The sequence below is a fragment of the Bos mutus genome, chromosome 19 (genome assembly GCF_027580195.1).
Source record: "Bos mutus isolate GX-2022 chromosome 19, NWIPB_WYAK_1.1, whole genome shotgun sequence".
In the NCBI taxonomy this organism is placed as follows: Eukaryota; Metazoa; Chordata; class Mammalia; order Artiodactyla; family Bovidae; genus Bos; species Bos mutus.
The window spans coordinates 1,685,962-1,703,379 of record NC_091635.1 but is presented as its reverse complement, the minus strand read 5'-3'; the positions used below and the strand labels follow the sequence as shown (position 1 = coordinate 1,703,379).

General features: G+C 48.7%; 1 protein-coding gene across 2 annotated transcripts; it reads right to left on the bottom strand.

The window, feature by feature from the left end:
- Window positions 1–210: 210 nt before the first annotated feature.
- PRKAR1A (protein kinase cAMP-dependent type I regulatory subunit alpha) lies at window positions 211–16,733 on the bottom strand. 2 transcript variants are annotated; one of them, XM_070388977.1, is made up of 11 exons: window positions 16,575–16,733; window positions 13,431–13,610; window positions 8,633–8,803; window positions 7,735–7,826; window positions 7,473–7,534; window positions 6,683–6,729; window positions 5,672–5,830; window positions 4,952–5,012; window positions 3,794–3,915; window positions 2,852–2,933; window positions 211–2,574 (listed from the first exon to the last, which is right to left on the bottom strand). In XM_070388977.1, exons 2-11 carry the CDS (start codon window positions 13,602–13,604, stop codon window positions 2,402–2,404), a joined length of 1,143 nt encoding a protein of 380 aa, XP_070245078.1. In that variant the 5' UTR covers window positions 13,605–13,610; window positions 16,575–16,733; the 3' UTR covers window positions 211–2,401. The 2 variants fall into 2 exon arrangements, with proteins under 2 accessions (XP_070245078.1, XP_070245077.1); XM_070388976.1 differs by lacking the exon at window positions 16,575–16,733 and adding an exon at window positions 16,210–16,368.
- Window positions 16,734–17,418: the final 685 nt, after the last annotated feature.

Here is a 17,418-nt window from a genome sequence, read left to right as displayed (position 1 = left end):
ATTACCCTGAAAGGAAGGAGTTTAGATTCACTGACAAACTGAACTGGAAAACACTGAAAACAAACGTATTCTTCCGATGATCCCCTCATCCCCTAACTCACAATCAATTTTCATCCTTGCGGACCGGATTTGGATTCGGAGTTTCTGGGGGACTGGGGATGGAGAAGAGAAGGAAAGGAGAAAGGGAAGAAAGACTGATTCGTTAAAGAATTAAATTATTTAATCTTTTATTACTTGACCTACCGTTGAGACAATCTATAACAAAAAGAAGAGAGTATATTAGCACACACAGAATAATCGGACTAGTAACCAGGAACAATACAAAATGGTCCTTTGGTGTCCACACTGTTAGAGCAGGAGATCTCAAACTCCCTTACCAAGCCCAGAAATGACGACTGCGAAAGCTCAGGATGTCCGCTGAGACAGACGACGCAACTGTGATTTCGCATATACACCCAGACTGCACAAAGACAAAGCTTAAAATGCGATCTTTAAATTCAGACTTCAGTTTGCTTAGATTAAAAACTACAAAAAGGGGTAAACAGCAAAGCCAAATGACTTAAGAGCAAAATTCATTTACGAAGCATTGTGGGTATCTAAATATACACGAACATGATTTCATACATACAGGAAACTGTGCAAACGTATGACATTCTAAAGTACAGTTTGGCATTTAAACAAAGATCAAATTAAGCTTTAAGCTAATTAACAATTTTTAATCTTTTAAATATAAAAAGGCAGCTAAACACAAAATACAGATCAAAAATCCTCATTTAGTATAATTTTGAAAAATAAAAAATATGTAATAAGGTGGCTTTCTATTCCACACTAAAATGTAAATAAAATGTTTCCCAGATTTATACTCCAAACTAGTAACAACCTAGAAATTGTTCTAATCTGTGAAAAACATGTACCATGACCAATTTAATGACCCAGGAAAGGGTAAGAAGGGATTACTAATCAGAGCCAGTTGCATACAGATGGAAAAAGAAACACTTGCAGTCACTCCCAAATACACCCCTACATGTTAGGTCACAAAAATCACAATGCAAACAGAAGTGCCTACGTTACGGAACTGTGAGATGCTGTTTAAAAACAATGAAGATGAACAGTGGGGCTTTCACTGGTGCAAGGGAAGAGTGTAGCAGCGCAAGGTTGATAGGGCTGGAAAGCACCGCAACACAGCTCAGACTCAAAACAAGTTCACACAGAAAAGTCTCCCAGGGAATACAACAGCGGACAGGGAAGCGGAACTTCGCAGCAGGATGGCCTCTCTGATGGATGTGTAACACAGACACATCCTACCCCACCCCCAGGCCCCCATGAAGTCTAGCTGATTGAAAGCGGGGCGAGGGGTGGTGCGGGCGCTGAAGCCAAGTGAAGAGCGCCTTCCCGAGCCCCCTGCCCCAGTGAACCCGTCTGCCCGCCACCGCCCTCCAGCAACCCCTCCTCCATTTCTCTGTTCCGTCGACACGGAGTGGATCTCTCCTGGAGTCAGGGCTTGCAGAGCGTAAGAGATGGCCATCCTGGGTCACCTGAAGGACATACGCTAACCAGAGGCTCTGAGCTAACAACCAGGAATGCAGACCTTGAACTCTCATTATCAATTCAGCATCTGCTGCTGAGTATTTGGCACTAGCTGGAAAGAGGAAGGTCTAATCAGAATCTGTGAGCTGAGGCAGATGTCGTTAAATCAGAACTGGTATTTGTGGCTTATGATTCGGTGTGAAATGCAGAGAGCAGGAATAGACAGGCACACCTCAACATGCTGCGGAACTGAAGAGGAAACCTTAACAACCAGAGATAAACAAAACCAGGCATATCAGCCTGACAAATACAAATACTTATTAAAAAAGAAAAAGAACTGGTTGTATCATAGCAACAATAGGCATTTCCACCCTTAAGCTACTCTAACTACAGGCAGACATCCTACTACATGAAGATTCTTCTACACCTGTTCCTCCTAATCCTCAGAGCTTCATGGGAAATCATTTATTCCATAGAGGCAGACAGCACACATGGCCACAGTCTAAAGAACACTTGCGGCAGCAGGAACGTGCATCACTTCAAGGAAACCTCGCGCTGTGCCTCAGACGCCACGCACCTCAGGGGAGCGGGGTCAACCCTCGGCAGACAGCGAGCCAGGCTGGGGCAGGGGCGGCGGGGGCTGGGGTGTGAACACCAACACTGCACAGACAGGCGGGGACAGCAAAGTCTCCAGAGAACCCTTCTATTTATTTAACTGTGTGAGCACTCAGTAATGCTCCAAAATAAAAACGGTGCCACAAAAGCAACTTGAACAGAAACCGACAAGAAGCTGCGGTGCCAGTGGCCACAGGGCGCTGCGCGGGCACAGAGCGTCTGCGTGGGGGCCTGGGCGGACCGGGCGCCGGGGCGGGCCTCAGACAGACAGGGACACGAAGCTGTTGTACTGCTGGATGTTGCGCTTGAGGATGTCGGAGCACGGGCCGAGAACGCGCTCGAACCGCGGCCGGTCCAGCTTGACGCACTTCAGCGGGCCACGGGCCACCACGGTGGCTGCACGGGGCCGGTTCATCAGCAGAGCGATCTCGCCTGGAGGGGAGAGGGGGCTGAGAGCGGGCACACTCCCGGAACGCTTTCCGAGAGGCACCCTTAGAGCAGAGAGAGACCCGCCCAGGCCACACGACATCTGCACTTCAGAACAAACGACAGACATGAGACAGTAATGTAACTACTAACTGAGTCAAGGTCAAACTCTCTGAGAGCCAAAAAACTAAAGTAAAAACTGAAACGCAGGAGAAGGAAAACAAGGCCAGGAAGGACTGTGGCGCTTGCTGAGGAGGGACGTCACCCTGCGGGACCCACTTACCAAAGTAGTCTGAAGGCCCCAACCTTCCCACTTCCACAAACTCTTCGTTCTCTGAGCGCCGCTGCAGCACCGCGGCTGAGCCCTGTGATGGGACCACCAGAGAGCAACACACGTGAACACGGCCCACTCCCAGGGACACACTACCACCCTGTGCAACCTAGAGCTCTGCAAGGAGAACAAATAGCAGCTACTTCACATCTTCTGTGTTCACGTGATGAAGGGGACTGGAGAGTCAGCAAAGGCTTGACCTCCATCCCCGGGGTTCCTGCTGCCAAGGGACTGCCAGGGTTTGGACTGAGGCGAGAAACTGCGGGAGGAGGGCAGACCCAGGCACACCGCCTCTTCATGGACACAGCGGCACGCGGGCGATGCCCCAGCTCCTCCAGGTACTGTCCCTGCCTGCTGCCTCTGTGACAGAGTTCTGTCTGCGACAGAAATGCCGGGGCTCAGAAGAGCCTGGACACATTCCTGCCTGGCCCTGCTCACTGAGACTTCCTCAACCCCTGGCCGGAGAGATACCAGCAGCTTCTCCTGACCACATTCACAGCACACTAGCTGTGTGGATCTCCATGTCCACGGTCATGAGCATATAAAACACAGGAAAACAGAGAATTTAAAGACCTGAGCTGGGCCCTTTATTGCCAAACAGCCCAAAAGCATGATTTTAACAAAAATGTACATCATTTCACAGTCTGCACGTTGAGTGGTGGAGTTCTGTTTGGCCTGTATAAGCAGGATTAATTTGAGTAAATCAGAATCTGGCTAATACCTCCCACAATTCTGACTTAAACTCATTTAAAATGTGGTGGCCTAGCAGAAAAGCAAGTATCAGCATTTCAAAGGGGACGATAACCTTTAACTGAAAGTGTCAGGTGACCCGAGAACAGAAGCTGTGACTGAGAACCAGCGCCCACTTCTCCCTCCGGGGCTGCCCCTCTTTACCTCTAAAATAATGAAGAATTCATCACCCGGCTCCCCCTGTACCACAATCTTCTGCCCGTCTTCAAACTGGACTGGTTCCAATGCATCAGCTACCGTGAGACGCTCCCACTTGTCCAGAGATTCTAAAAGGCAAATATCCAAAGAGTTTCTCTGTGTTATCCGGCATGCTAAGAATTTCAAAACAAAAAGTATAAAAAGTCAACTGAGACACTCCAGTGCGGCTCAGATTCAACTTGGGACCTGTCTCAACTGCCCCTCTCAGCAACGCCCCCCGTCACTTGCAGGTGGCCCACGCACCCTCCTGAATCCAGGGGCCCAGAAGCCAGACTAACCTACACCAACTCATCCAGTGGGAAAGGAATGAAAAGAATGTGATCATTAAGTATTGCCAAAGACTGCCATCAATGCAACTCAAACCTGCAATTACAGGACCCAAAAAGAATCTGTTCCAGAAATGCAGAGAAATAACTCAGATTTATTTACAAAACCAAAAAGAATAACTAAAAAATAACTTATGTTCCCAAAGGCCAAACTAACACTCAAGACACTAAATAGTAATCATTTCCAAGAAAGGAAAACTAAGGGCACAAAAATCAAGTCACTGTAAAAAGCAACAATTCAAGACTGCGTGACCTTAATGAAATCCACCATTCCCTCCCAATGAAGAGCAGCTTGTAATAACATCTCCAAGTCCCTGTAACATATCCCACAGCAGCACCTCCCATTACGCTGCTCTGCATTTCCTCAAACTTCTAGCATTTTTTCAGAGAAAGCCAGCAAGTGACACCAAACCTTTCCACAGAAGAAACACATTCTTGGCGACACTCACTTTCCTGAACTAAAAAAACTCACTGACAGAGCATGGAGACCAAGTCCCGGGGAACCGGCCGGCTGCTGTCTGGAGGACAGGTCCAGTCTTTCTATCCTTCCAGGAAGAATCAGTAGCACTGATTTCTAACTAAGAAGTCAGCCATCCACCAGCAAACTAAACACAAGGTGAAACTCCTTCTTGGCCAAACCTCGGTCTCACAGTTCCGTGCTTTTTGTTACTATGAAAATATGCTGATAACTTGAGCAATCTTTAGCAAACAGAATCCACTTCCTTAAGCACCACTAACACTTCAATTTAGCGATTCTCCATGCAACTTTCCAACTTACCTAAAATAGACACTTTACTAAGAAACTCCTCATACATCTTCCGCTTTCTCAGCGTGCTTCCCTGTAAATGAAAAAGAGAAAGTCGTGTCTCTGAAGCGTGTAAACCGCATAGCGCTGTGGAGCAACAAGCGCTGTGTCAGGTAAGCTGGCAACGGTCACCCAGGGCTCGCTTGTTCTCTCCTGTTGAAGACGGTAGGCCTGTGTTCAATAAGAAGCTCTCGGTAACTTGCTCCTAAAAGGAACACCAGGTATATGGCCAAAGAATTCATCAAGTACTGAAATGTCAAAAAAAGCAAATAATCAGTTCTCCAAAAAAAAAAGCCCCCAAGTAAAGCTGAGTATACTTCCAGCTCAGGGTCCTGCTCCACAACGCCAATCCTCTACAGAAAGAAGGACTCAAACTGCTATCGTAGAAACGTCAGAGCAGCACCATCAAGCCGTCCGTCCGTGTGAAGATCTTCCTGGCTACAGGAAGATGCGCTGGCCAACGGAGGCAGTTGCAAACATCAGCTGACCACTGCACACACACCCTGTGTTTATCTCCCATATTATTTCAGCCAAAGTTCGGTTCTAAAAGACCTCTGTCGCAAACGGTGTAACGGGTAATGCTAAGACCAAGCATCCAACCGTTACAAGCACTCCCACCTTCCCGCGGTAGCACTGTCGAGCGCGAGTCGCACAGCCTGGACGGCAGGCTGCACCCACTCGCACGGGTCTCACCATGAGGATCCTTCTGTAGCTGTCCCGGTCAATGCCCCACAGTTTCACGTTCGTCTTGGCCTTGACAGTGGCCGCTCGAGGAGTCCCGTAAATCAGAGCAAGCTCCCCGAAGCTCCCTCCTTCCCCAACACTGGTTGCCCATTCATTGTTGACATAGACCTAAAATACAAAAGCACTGGTTATCTCTACACACACAAATATATACGGATTAAAAACGCGCACACTCTTTTAAAAGGTCAGAATCCTGAACTTTGTTGTAGAAAATAAAATGTTACCTTTCTGGAACACAACAGAGCAAAGCACCTGCCTTCTGACAACTCAAACTCCCAGAGTGTCTATGACACAGCTGGCCTAATCATCTGGGAAGAAAAGGGCCCCCACTGCAGACGATGAGAGTGAAAAAGTGAACCAGGCCTTAACAGTGCTCATCACATATTTACTAGGCAAAAGGAGAAGGGGGCAGCAGAGGATCAGATGGTTAGACAGCATCACCAACTCAATGGACATGACTATAAGCAACCTCCAGGAGACGGTGGAGGACAGAAGAGCCTGGTGTGCTGCAGCCCATGGGGCTGAAAAGAGTGGGACACAACTCAGCCACTGAACAAGTGTACTTACAGAGCCCTGTGCCAGGCACTGTGCTGGTTAGCGCTTTACTTGCTGTGCCACTGAGTTTTCTAATACTCTTGTGGGAGGACAAGATGTACAGGACAGAGGCTGCTCCAAGTCTCCCAGCTGACGACCTGCCAAGCCTCCCCCTGACCTTCTCCTGCAAAGCAGGCGCACATGCCTGAACCGCTAACCCAGTGAAAGCTCCGAACTGTACACTCAACCAAAGGAAGTACCTTTAGAAAGTCTATGTGTCAGTAAAAATGGCCTTTCTTGGTGTCAGTAAAACATCTGGCAAAAGGAATCTAACATACAAGGATGTAATAGTCCTTCAGACACTCTCAGAAGCAGTAAATAACAAGCTTTTAAGATTCTCAACATATTTTTATTATTAAATCTTACGTCCATCTCTCCTTGGTCAATCACGTAGAAGTTATCCCCTTCGTCACCTAAAAGTGAGGAGAGTAAAAAAGTCAGAAGCAAATTATAAACTAAAAAAGAACAAATCAAACCAAAAAGTCCAGCAATATATTTTACAAGTCATAAAACTGACCAGGTCATCAGTCATCTCATGGTGAAGATGCCTCTGAAAAATAACTTAAGCAAGCCACTTGTATGCATAGAAATTAGAAATGTTAACCACTATGTCATCTAAAACAACAAACAAGATACAATAGTAACAACATATCACCTTGTCACTAAAGAAGAAAATACATGGATTATGAAAACCCATGAAAATATTGAGAGTAAATAAGAAAGGCAAAAAGAGGAACACCCAGAAGATGAGCTCCATGTCAGTGTATGTGGGCAAAGTAAGAGCCGGCAGAAGGGACAGAGCCTTACACAGAGACAAGCTAGATGATGAAGAGTCTGAGTGTGGCTTATTCCCTGCTTCATCTTCCTCTGACTGGTTAATGATCCATATAAAAGATATATAAAATATATGTGGCTCTGGAATTCCTTACAAAGTAAAAATGCACAAATTTTAACAGTTACTATAAACAAAACTACACTGACATTAGGGAAATACTAGCCCCTTAGGCAAAGTGTGCCGTTTACTTTTAGCTGAGAAAATTTTAATTAAAGAAATAAGAAAATCCAACAGTATACCAAAAGGAAGATGGTAGGCTGAAAGAGGAAAAAACTTCACAACTTTACTAATAGCACTTGCCATAAAAGCGGCCACCCTTACCCTGCTGAATAACAGTCTCTCCAGCAATAAAGGAAACCGGGAACATGGCGTCAAAAATGTCACTGCAGAGAGAGAAGGCTTCGTGTTACAAAACATTAACCTTAAAACTAACAGACCTTAGTCTGTTAGTTAACCTTAGAGCTTCCAGATTTTCAGCCTGGAGTGGCACCAGGTGAACAATTATGAAGACCCTTTAAAACTTGCAACAGTGAGGCAGCTAGTTTGGGATCCCAACTGTACCGAAAAAAAAAATATCACCTACCTTCTCTCGTTATCATCAAGATGTGAAAACAGTACGTTCTTTTCAATGGCTTTAGCTAAAGCAGCCATTGTCTTATAATCTTTCGGTATAACCTAGGAAAGAGCAGGAAGTCCAATGACCATTCCCCACATTCCATAAACCAAAACAACTTCATGACTGCAACCGACATTTCAATTAGATGTCAAGCTACCTTAGGTACTTAGACAAGGCTGCTTTGAGTTAAGTATTTTCAACACAACACTCTCACACTATCTCTGACCCCACAGATACTGACTTTGAGTGAACAGATACTGACTTTGAGTGAACAAATACTGACTAATTAATCCCCTTTGTCTACAACTAGGCCTGCACTGAAAGGCTGGTGTTTGGTTCCTAGTCAACAACCCGAGAAACAAACCACAATCACCTTACCCACGGTCATTACTGAGGCACACCCGAGCGTTTTATGGTAACTTGTCATCGTCTGAAGTGTGATCATGCACTGTTAGTCTCTCAACCTCCTGCCAGCCCAATTATCCTCCCCCTTCAGGCTAATCGCATAACTGGAAATGGCAGACTGGCTCTGAGAAAAAGCCAATGGAGATGAAAGACACTTACAGAGCAAAAGGGTAAAGCCACCACACGAACGAGAGGACGTCAAAAAACTGACACCACAATGCAGGACAACAAGTACTGCCTGGTCTTTCACCGCAGAACACCACCACGGAAAAGAAAATCCCCCAAACTCAAGTGCTCGCTGTTTTATAATCACTATAGATGCTTCCTCTGATGGGCTCTTATTGCAGAAACCTGCTCCCAGCACCCAGGAACAGCAAGGATGGAGCACGGCCCCCCCATTTGTGTTTACTGCTGGGAACAGCGCACGCTCATCAGAGGAGACATCCCCGCGGGCAGGTACCTTCCGAACATAGGACGCGGCATCCTCCTCGGTGTAGACCTCAGCGCTGATGGCCCCGCGTCGCCGCCGGCCCTTCACCACCGGGTTAGGGGGCGGCGGGGAGATTTCATCCTCCCGAGAGTCTGCACGGCTGCCCGCTTTCTGCAGGTTCTGGATCTGCTTTGCCTCCTCCTGAAAAATTACAAGTTTATAAAACGAGACCCTGCCTCGGTGCTCTTCACTGGCGTTCCCCTAGTCTAACCACAGTCCTCAGTCACTGCAAACCTCTCCTTATCAACGTGAAAGTTAAGGCGCAAAGGCGAATCATGAATGGCAGAAAGTGCAGAGTCGAATTTGAAGAGCAATACTCTGAAAGGTCATACTGCTCCTCAGATGGTGACAGGAGCTACACTAACAAACAGAAAGCCACTGGTACAAGGGCACAGAACACGCATATGCAAGCCATACACGCACTGAGGCAATAAAGCGACGGTGATCTGCAACGCACTCAACAGCCATCAACTGCAAAACTAAACCCTGGGAAAGGAGTGAGATCCCTGCCTTGCCCGTGCATGCCATCTAGGAATATCACTCAGGCACAGCAAGTGACATGAGAAAGTCTAGGCTATCAGGTTACTCCATTAACTCAATACAAATTCTGTGGACCTGCCACTCCACATCTACACTAGGCAAGGGGAACACAGAAAAACAAGAGAGAGAGTGCTGAGCCTGTGGGATTTATATTCAACAAATAATGAAATGTGATGGGAACCTGGACTTCAACTAAGATCAAACATAACAATACTTACCCTAACAGAGCTGGAAGCATTCTTTACGGGCAGGGCTGACACTCGGTTTACCTGTTTTTAACAACTTATTAAACCAATCCATATGAAACCAAGATCAACTACTTAAAAATCTTATTTTTCAGATCTAGGGCCTTAAAAAGAAATCCCCTCAGGTCTGCAGTAGAGAATGAGTTATGACTGACGCCAAACCCGAATGAAACAAGCCGAGAATGGCGAGCTATCACCTCCTCGTTCGTGACTCACTCTCCATTCTTTTCCTAAAGCAGCCTTGAAATTCTAAATGACAACATTTACTAATTATTTCTGAAAAATTCTGATAAAAAAGAATTTAAGGAGGTGGTGGCTTTTTCTCCCGCCTGGTACTCAGTTCTGCATCTGGCATCAAGACAAATCAAAGCACACACAAGTGCAGCAAGAACCATCTGGAACCACCGCCACTGAGGCAAGAACAGTGCTTATTTCTATTAGTAGACTTGTGACTGATGGGTTTTTTTTTTTTTTGAGGGAGGAACCAGCTTTATTTTTCTCATCTCTCTAGATTTTTCGATTAAAAACACAATAACAAAGGCCTGTAACAAAACTACCGTGAATGTATTTGCATATTCAGTTACAAACGCACTTACCTGTTGATCAAATAATAAAGTGTGTCTACTGCTAGCAATTTATTTTAAACATGCATGTATGTGAAATTACATATACAGAGTTATTCATTATACCAAAGCTTTTAACAGCAAAATACCAGAAACCACCAAAACAGTCATCAATGTGGCGATTAAGTAACACCCACAGTTAATGTGCGTCCATACAGTGGGATGCCATGCACACACTGGACACAGGTGTGTAAATGCCCGTGTATGATGGAACTCAGGCGGCACTCCAGGGAGGCCACGGCGTAGGAAAAAGACTTTTCATTGTCATGTTGAGCCACGGGCAAATATGTAACTAAATTGTTTTTTAAAAAATTTTCAAAGAAAACCCACTTCATTATCGTTCTGGTAATTACAGTAACAGGTAAGGTTTTTCTCATTCCATATTAACAGAGAACTTTAAAACTCCAGTGTGCCCAAAGTTTAAAGTTCAAGAGCATAAATGAAAACACAGATTCTACCTCCCAAGATGTGTCATTGATATTTCACAAAAAATTCATGAAAAACCTCACAAGTAACCCTTCGTTTGGAAGTACTGTCTATCTAAGTGAATTTTTATTGTCTTATACGATTCTGAAGTGCCAAGAGCACTGTGGTTGTAACCATGCTTCCTGGATTTCCACCTTCCAACGGCGCTTGGACGTGTCCTGATCCTGATGACTTGGAGCCACGGCTGAGGTCGCCCATTTCTCCCAAGCACCGTGACACGTTTTATATCCTTTTTCTCGCTGCTGTCATTCTTCAGTCTCCTCACTCCTCAAAAGAACCCCCCCGCCCCCGTCCCCTTACTGTCAGTGCATCCCAGCACATTAAGTTCTGATTCTGCGCCCGCGGCTCACTCAGCGTGCTTTCATCCTCCCTGCCCTGACATCCATTCCTCCCAGAGGGTGACGTCAACGTCCCAGCCCACTGACTCGGGGTTTGGTACGTGGCTTGTTCTGCCACGCCAGGCCCTCTTCTTGTAAGACTGTACTCTGGCCCCTAGAGCGCCTGCCCTGCTCTGCCTTGAGAACAGCATGCCTTATATATGGCTGCTCCTTCCACTGAACCCCGGAACAAAACATGTGCAGCCAAGACAAGACGGGCTGAGCAGAGAGGGCTGCACGTGACCCAGTATCAGGACATCTGGAGTGAACCACCGAGACGTGGGGGGCACGAGGTCCCTGTATGACCGCAGCCAAGTTCCCTGACCCCTCTCTTAGCTTTACTGCTTCCTCTCTAAAACGGTGACAATCACCAACCTCACATATTTGAAATAATGAGCATTTACAAAAGGTCAAGGGCTCACACAGAACCTGGCACACAGGAGGCACTCCACAGTCAGAGCCATCACAATTCCTCTCATCTACTAGTTGGCAAGGTTCAAAGGAACACATACAAAAGAGAGGACTCGGATGACAAACAACAGTCTGAAGAAAGATGCAGACGCTGTCAATGGACCAACTGAGACAGGTTTCTGGGGCATTTCTTACTGAGCAGTTGAGGGAACCAGAAACATGAGCCCTGGTTAGCATGGCAAAGAGGAGACAAGAGTGTGCCTGTATTCTCAGACATATAACTCAACACCTAATGTACAGAAAAATGACCTGTTGAACAGCTGAAACCCTAGTTTCTTCAATGCCCGGATATCCATAGTCAACCTCAGCTAAAGGAGTGGATGCAAATGAACAAAAATCCATGAACACACAAAAGTGGTAAGCTGTGACTTCTCTTAAGGGGTAGAGAGGCCGACACACATCACATCTAAAGACCCCATGTGCACAGAAATGACTTTCAGGGTCCTTTCCTGCTTTCCCTGAGGTCAGTGCTCCAACAGGGCCATCAAAGTGCAGCCCTGAGACGAGCACGGCACTGCACCACTCCCTATAAAAAGACACACACTTCATGCCTCACCCACCTTGTCCGCTCAGCGGGTGGCTGCTATTGATGTCCAGAGAGAAGAGGGATCACCTTACAGCGACCAACTTCAGAACCAGACCTCCAGGAACGCACTTCACTTCCAAACAGGGAGGGAAGGCCCACGGCAGCCTGGCGCTACAGTGCTCCACTATCAGAAACTGCTTAAGTAAAAACCAGACTTCCTACCACAGTTCCAAAACACCAAGGCTACATGCACTGGGACTGGCTGGGTTTTCCTGTTGTTTTTAATTATTCCAATCATGGTACTAGACACCAATTTCAACAGCTTTCCAAGAAAACTGGAAAAAGGGTCCAATCACTGAGCCACCCAAACATTTTCTGAACATTAGTAAAACAGATTCTTTTACTAATAAATTATGCTGACTGAGAAGTTGTCCAAACCAGTGGGATACAGTATAAAACTTTCTGCAATACAACTAGATAATTAACAATCATACACCTAAGAAAATGCCTCCCAAGTGGTACACAGTCATTATGAACCACATCATAACTTCAATATGCGTTAAGAAAATCTGTAACTTTATCCTGCTGAAGTTTCAGGAGCAAATCAAACAAACTACAAAACTCTCAACAAACCAAACTTCCTCCTTCATCATTTTTTTGAGGGAACTGAACTAAAGCACTGACCTTGATGAAAAATGACCACTTTGCTTAGAGAAGCACATACCCCATGCTTAGGTCCCACCGACACACACACAATAAGGATGCGCAACAATGAGTAAAAACTGAATCTCTTTTTTCTCAAAGGGAAACAAGTCCTGACCAGAACTGTAAATACAGTAAAATTCTGACAGCTGTCCATCTTGCTCTCTCTGCTCCACAGTCAATTTATGCTAGGACATATCCTACAGTAAGACATACTTGGACGACTCAGAGTTTCTAACGTACTAGTCACAAGCTGGACTCGGATGCTCCAGTACAGTGATTTCAAACGTAGGGTAAAGCCTGCAAGTTTACTTGTTTTGCTGAAGAAAACAGCATAGATGCTTTGAAGTACTGCAGAAGTTCTCAATTCACACCACTGATGTACTGTTTTTATTTTTTAATTTTTACTGGAGTATAATCAATTTACAATCTTGCGATAGTTTCTGCTGACCAGTGCTGTACTACTTCCAATCAACTGAATCAACTCAGGTACTTTATTTGGTCCATTTTATGTATTAATTAAAACAGTTACATGGAACTATGGTTGGAAAACCTGTAGCCAAATAAACTGAGCATTCAGAGTAGTTTTGATAAATTCTGATTACAATGTTACAAATTACTACAAACGCATTAACTGCATTTCTTTTCTGAAATTCTATTTTAAATGATGATGATGATTATAAATAATTATTTGGTCAGAATTGCTTTTCTTCCCAATGATAGAAATCAGCGACCTTCTCCAGCCTTGCATTTAACAACCGTAAGGGTCAGCTCTCGCGCTCCCCCTTTTATTTTTACCTTCTCCAGCTTCTCGAAGTATTCCCTGAGGAAGGCCATGGGCCTCTCGGGCCGTGCGGTGCACAGCTGCACGATGGAGTCCTTGAGCAGCGCCTGGATGTTGTGCTTCTGGACATAGAGCTCGCATTCCCGGAGGCTGCGCTCCTCCTCGCTGGCGGTGGTGCCGGAAGCCATGGTTCACTACGGAGAAGACACAGAAGCTTGGGAAAACTATTCACAGAGAGCGAACGTCAAGCTGGCCTTCGATTTAACAAACTCACCAGGCAACTGGTTCACAAAGATTTCATTCTCACTAGGTAGATTTTTTAAATTGTAAAACAGGGAGGTGAGGGCTAGGGAATGAAGTATGAAGAGAAGGCACATTCTGGCAAGGCAGTGCTGCACTGAGGTCCCGCTGCACAGGGCCCAGGCCCGGAGAGGCAGGACGCAGGACTCAGGATTCGGCCGGCCCCCAGGCCGAGAGAGCAAGCACGAGCGGCTCTCCCAGCAGGGGCTGGTGCTAAGGAGTCAGGCAGGCCCCCAAGGGAATTTCATTCAGTTCTCTTCTGCAAAAGGAATCCTGAAGACGTGGGACGTGTGCAAAGGGTAAACAGGACACAGAACTACAAGGCACAGCAGTCAGCACTTGGTCAAAGCAAGGAAGCACCAAGAGGGACATCTGACGTCCCCTTCACGTAACCCGGATCCCAGGGGAGCAGGCCGATCTCAGCCAGCAAACCACCCGAGCGCAGGCTCTGATCAGCCAACACAACCAAAATGGTTTAAAACACAAAAGAAACCCCAGATGAGTAACAAAAGCAATTTTTAATCCCAGACTCTTTGTACCAGATTCCAGCCTTAAATGATAACACAATTATTCACTAGTAAAAGGGAAAATCTTATACGTTATTAATAGGAAAAAAAAAAAAAAAAAAAAACCACCATATAAACACCTTAACAAGTAAATTATAAAAGATTTGAATAGGGAAATGTTAAACCATCAAGTTTTTAACTCACATGAAAACTAAATAGATAAACTACATTTAGTGAATTTTAGAGGGTTTAAACTACTTCGACGTGAAGTAAAATAAACAAATGCAATAATGGGCAGCTAACCTCAGCCTGGAATTCAAAGCTCACTAACTTAACAAAAGAGTCACAAACTGTTTTCCTTTCTAATTACCATGTAATTAAGATCAGAAGATAAAGGTGAGGTCCTCTCCACTCTGCAAGAGAATTCCGTACTAACCCATGTTTTCCAAATACAACGCACACAAAACCAAAGAGATCAAACTAAATTTCAAAGGACAAAGAAACAGCACAGGGAAGAGGGGCAGTACTATGCTGTTACTCATTCTGTTTTGACAGCTTTATAACAGTAGACTAGTTAACAGACCATGAGAAAGTTTGTAGATATCTGACAGGCACATAAATTAAAGAGGCCACAGAAAAAGATTCCTGCTGCTCCTTTAGAAATAAACTCTAACACACACACACACACAAAGATTACCTTAAGATAGATTCACACCCGCCTCTTTTACAGGTCAGACAACCGTATCAACTGAAAATCCACTTCAGGATTTTCTGCATTAGAAAATACATTGTACTGAAAGCCACCAAAATCGGTCCATGAGATCTGTGTTTCCAAACACTGATACATTTCGGAACATCAATACGTGTTTTCAACTACCAGAGAAACCATTCAAAGGTCAGGTTTGTGGTAGAAATGAGAGAACTGAGTCCAAGAGGTGAAACTGGTTTTTTGTTTGCAACAATGTATTTAAAAGACCAAAAAGAGGACACTGGAAATTTGGCGGCATATTAATAGAAATGCTCCAGGGTTCATGTGTTCATCGTGTGAACCCCGGAAAATCCGTATTTCATGGTATTAATTTCTTAATGGACTACAGATTCACTCTGCACTTGTACTCAGTTCTAACAGCCTATAATTTAGCTCTCTCCCTCGCCCCCCGTTACTCAACTGCTGAAAAACGGACACCGCATTGTCTCTCCTAAGAAAACACTGGGGTTCCTTCTTCTGGAAATTCAGTTGTGACAGTAACACAACGCTGTGTCCAAGGGATTAGACGCGAGGAAGTATGTCAGACCCTTTGAGAAGGTCGCTGATTGAGGCCGCGGCCAGGAGCCCTTCCTGGGGGTCATCCTCGGGGACCACGGAGATGGCCACTCCCGCGAGCTCCCCCCGGCGCGGGCGCGCGCGCCCCGAGCTGAGGGGGCCCCGGGTACCCCGGACGTGCGCAGGGACGTGCCCTTCGCGGCACTTGGGCCCCGGCCGCGGGAGGGAGGGCCCCCATCTCGCTCCGGTCGAAGGCCGCGGGGAGACCCCGAGGGAGGCGAGGGCGGACCGACGGGGCAGGCCGGCGGCGGCCGCCGCGGGGGCGGGGCGGGGCGGGCGGCAGGCCGGGACGGACGAAGAGCGCCGCGGGCGGCCGCGTAGGCGGCCGCGGGGGGAAAGCACGGCCCCCGCCCCCGAGGCGGCCGGAAGGGCTGGGGGCTCCGCGGGCCCCGCGCCGCCGCCCGTGGTGGGGAGGGCGAGCGCGGCGGCGCGGGTGGGCCCGCGCTGGGAGCCGGGAGCAGCCGGGGCGGCCCGCGGCGCGGACGCCGGCCAGCGCGGGGCCCGCGGCAGCCGTGAGGAGAGGCCGCGCGGGCGGGCGGCGCCGGGGGAGCGGCCGTCCCCCCGCAGGGCGCTCCCCGCGACGCCATCTTGGGTCGTCCCGGCGCCCCCGGGCGGGCGGCGGGCGGCGAGGCGGGGCGCGCCGGGGCCCGCGAGTCCCCTCACCTGCGGACGGGCGGCGGCGGGCTCGGGCTGCGGGCTAGGAGACGGCCGACGGGGCTCCCTCAACGACGCCCTCCCGGCCCCTCACCACTCGGCGACAGCGGCTCCGCAACGGCGCCACCGGAAACGGCCGCGCCGCAGCCAATCAGCACCCAGCTGCTGACGTCAATGCGCCTCGCTCTGGCCAGAACCGTCGCCCCGGCAACCTTAAAGGGGCAGCGGCCCTGCAGGCGAACCCTCGCCCCTCCCCCGCCCGGAGTGGTCCTCCCTCTGCCCGTGTTTCGGTCCCAGCGCGTCCCTGATCCGCACTCTACGGCGCGCAGTCTCCGGCTCGGGGCTCCCGTCGCCCGTCACCTTCCGCCCCTCACCTGTCCCCGTTCGGACGCCGCGAGCACCCAGCTGCTCCGCGGGCTCCCAGCTGCTCCGCGGGCTCCCGGTCCCTGTGCGCGCGGCGCGGCAGCTCGCGTGCCCGTCCCGCGCTCGCCTAGCGCCCTCACTCCCGCCGCGCGCGCCGCCCGCGCCTTTTCTCCGGCCCTCCGCGCCCGCCCCCGCTCGGCCCCCTGGGGCGTCCCGGGGGACAGGTGGGCGGCTCCGCCCAGGGCCCCACCGAGGGGCCGCGGGACCCGGAGGGGGCTTCCCACCGCCTCCCACCCGGGGGAGGCGGCAGCTGCGCCGGGGGCCGCGCGCGGGCGGGTGCGGGCCGCGCACGCCCGCCGGGCATCCGGCGCTCGCGGCCTCCGGGCTGCGGCCGGCCATCCGGCCCAGGAAACCCGAGCCCGGCCAAGTGTCCGCTCGGCAGGTCCGGCTGCCCGCCCCGCGCCCCCCGCCCGGGGTGCTGTGGCTGGCGGAGGCCTCTGCCCCTTTGGGCACCAAGTGCTGGGAAGGACTTTGTGGGGGTCCAAGAGAGGCCCGAATCCCCCTAGAACTTGAAGCACCCCCATCCTCGCCCCTGACCCAGTGCGGTGAGAAGTGCAAACCATACTGATGGGCGCAGACCCTCTGACCGCAAGAGAAATCTCAGCCGCCTGCAAAACGGCCCCCATCGGGGACGATGCGGTTGGCGGCGTGGGGAGGGGGGTTTCTTCACCGCTTCAGCCATTTTTTTTTTCCATCCCAGACTGTGCTCCTGAAGAAGAAAGGGGATGCAGAGAGACAATAAATGAAGGCCCTTGGAACAAGCGCATCTTTGTGTCTGGCTGATACCTGTTGGAC